The 2,330-nt window shown below is 34.5% G+C and overlaps 1 protein-coding gene across 1 annotated transcript; it reads right to left on the bottom strand.

Moving 5' to 3' along the window:
- Window positions 1–12: 12 nt before the first annotated feature.
- Window positions 13–654, bottom strand: FOMMEDRAFT_100052 (DNA/RNA polymerase; the record flags this gene model as incomplete). The annotated part of the gene is made up of 1 exon (XM_007272343.1): window positions 13–654. A coding segment is annotated over one exon (642 nt), but the record flags the coding sequence as incomplete, so codon positions are not given.
- Between the last annotated feature and the right edge of the window lie 1,676 nt (window positions 655–2,330).

Below are 2,330 nucleotides of genomic sequence, written 5' to 3' on the forward strand. Positions count from 1 at the left end.
AGTAGAAATGTGTAACTGAGGTATATTGGGTGCTAAATACCCTACTGATCCTAAGAAACCTTGTAACAAATCTTTATTAGTAGGTACTTTCCATTGTTGAATAGAATCGACTTTATGAGGGTCCATTCTAATGCCTTGATCATTGATAATGTGTCCTAGTATCTTCAGTTCTTTCTGGAACAATTGTATCTTATGTTCACTAAGGTAGAATTTCTCCTTGTGCAATATATCAATGACAGTTCTGAGATGTTGCATATGATCCTCAATTGTGTCTGAATAAATCACTAAGTCATCTAGGTAGATATCCATCCAGTCACCCAAGTAAGGCTGGAAAATGTGGTTCATTAATGCTTGATAGATGGCTCTACTATTACAATCACCTAATTGCATTACTTCACTAACCATTGTTCCATCCAGAGTGTTGAATATTGATCTGTTTACATGCTCAGGGATTATTCTAATCTGTTCATACGTGTCTTTGCCATCAATGAGCAATTTATACTTCTTGGAAGCTACTCTCCTCAATACTGATTTGATATCTAGTAAAGGAGATGATAGTTTCTTGGTATTCTTGTTGTGCTCTCTAAGATCAATGACGGTTCTCAATCGTATAAGGTCTTCCTTGGTCTTTCTAGGCTTTTGAAGTAGTAGCATAAGCATTGCATTTGATCCTGTAACTACTTTCCATCTTCCTGATTGAATATAGTCCTTTCTCTTGTTTTGCTATTGCTCTCTCAAAGGATCCGGACAAGTTGCCCTATGGAACTTGTATTTCTTATCCTCATCTAGGAGTGGTATACTATGATTAATGGCTCTGAGAGGTGGTAGAAGTGTTTCCAAAGTGTCTTTGAACAAATCCACAGTATATTGCTTGATTTCTTGTCTGCATTTGTCAATTTCTCAATCATAAGTATTAATAACCTTTGATGAAACGACTGTGACTTGTTCTCCTGTTATTAGTAGAGGTATTGTGCTTTCAATCCATAGTCTGGACTCATTGAAACCAATAGAAATCTTGTGCTAGAAGAGGAATGGTGTTCCTAGTATAATATCATAGTTATCCAAATTCATGATATCAAAGTACTGTATTGTGTTTATCTCTCTGTATTGTATTCTAGTGTCAGTACAATAGTTTACTTTCGATCTAGAGCCTTGTACTGCCAATTGTATAGGTAAAGGTTTGGCTAAAGCAAGTTTCCTGATGCCTATTTGATCTGCAAACTTGGTAGACATGAAATCTGCTAATGATCCTGAATCAATTAATGCTCTCACTAATTCTCCATTGATTTTGATTATGATTATGATAGGACATGGTATTGATCTCTTAAAGTCCTTAGCATAAGCTGTAGTACACTCAATTGTATTAAAATCATTGAAGTTAGTAGTCATAGTGTGGATTTGCACAGGTAAATCATGCATATATGCTCTATTTCCAGATATGGGATGCAAGTCAATGTTTTCCATGCTTGCAACTGAATACATTGGCTCAAACAATTCAGGATTAAAGATATCCTCTATCTCTAATGGTTCCTAATGATTGTAAACGTATTTGGCTGAATATTGAGCTTGTCTGAGTAGAGAATACTATTCTCTGACATCAAATCCATTCAGAAAAGCAATTTTAACAAGTAATGTGTACTCATTTCCGTTCTCCCAATTGTCAATGATTGTAAACTGCATATCTGTACTTCTGAAAACATAGAATCAATTGTGTAGATACTTATTCCAAAGTCTTCTGTTGCATTTCCAGTCAAAACAGTACAGAATTCCTTCTATAAGACATCTAGTAATTCCAAAACATACTGTATCATTGTATTCACTGTAGAAATTACCATTTCTGTAGATTGATCTCATTCTCCTCTGATTTCTCTTTCTAAGTTCAGCATTTACAAGGGGAATCTTCAATTCTGAAGTGTCAGAAGAGGTTTGTGGCTTTAAATCCGATTGTTCTAGACCAAATACTTGCAAAATAGTATTGTAACCAGCTAATGAATTGTAATTCTTATTCTTCTGAGTTGTAGACTCATAACTATCGTCTGGATAATGTATCTGAATAGCCATAGATTGTATTTGCAACGTAGAAGATGATGGATCCATTGTATTGTCTACTATAAGATCCAAATCCAAGTAATTATTGTCTTCTAAAGTATTAGTTAACTTATCTAGAGCAGAATAATTGATATTAATGCTCTTAGACAATGTATTTGTATTGGAAACACTGTTCAGCTTTACTGTACTACATGTAGGACAATCTTTAGCTAAATGTGTAGTCTGTTTACAGATAAAACATTGTCCTTTAGCTCTCATATTGTCTAGTTCAGCTTGTGAAT

The sequence above is a fragment of the Fomitiporia mediterranea genome (genome assembly GCF_000271605.1).
Source record: "Fomitiporia mediterranea MF3/22 unplaced genomic scaffold FOMMEscaffold_1097, whole genome shotgun sequence".
NCBI lineage: Eukaryota > Fungi > Basidiomycota > Agaricomycetes > Hymenochaetales > Hymenochaetaceae > Fomitiporia > Fomitiporia mediterranea.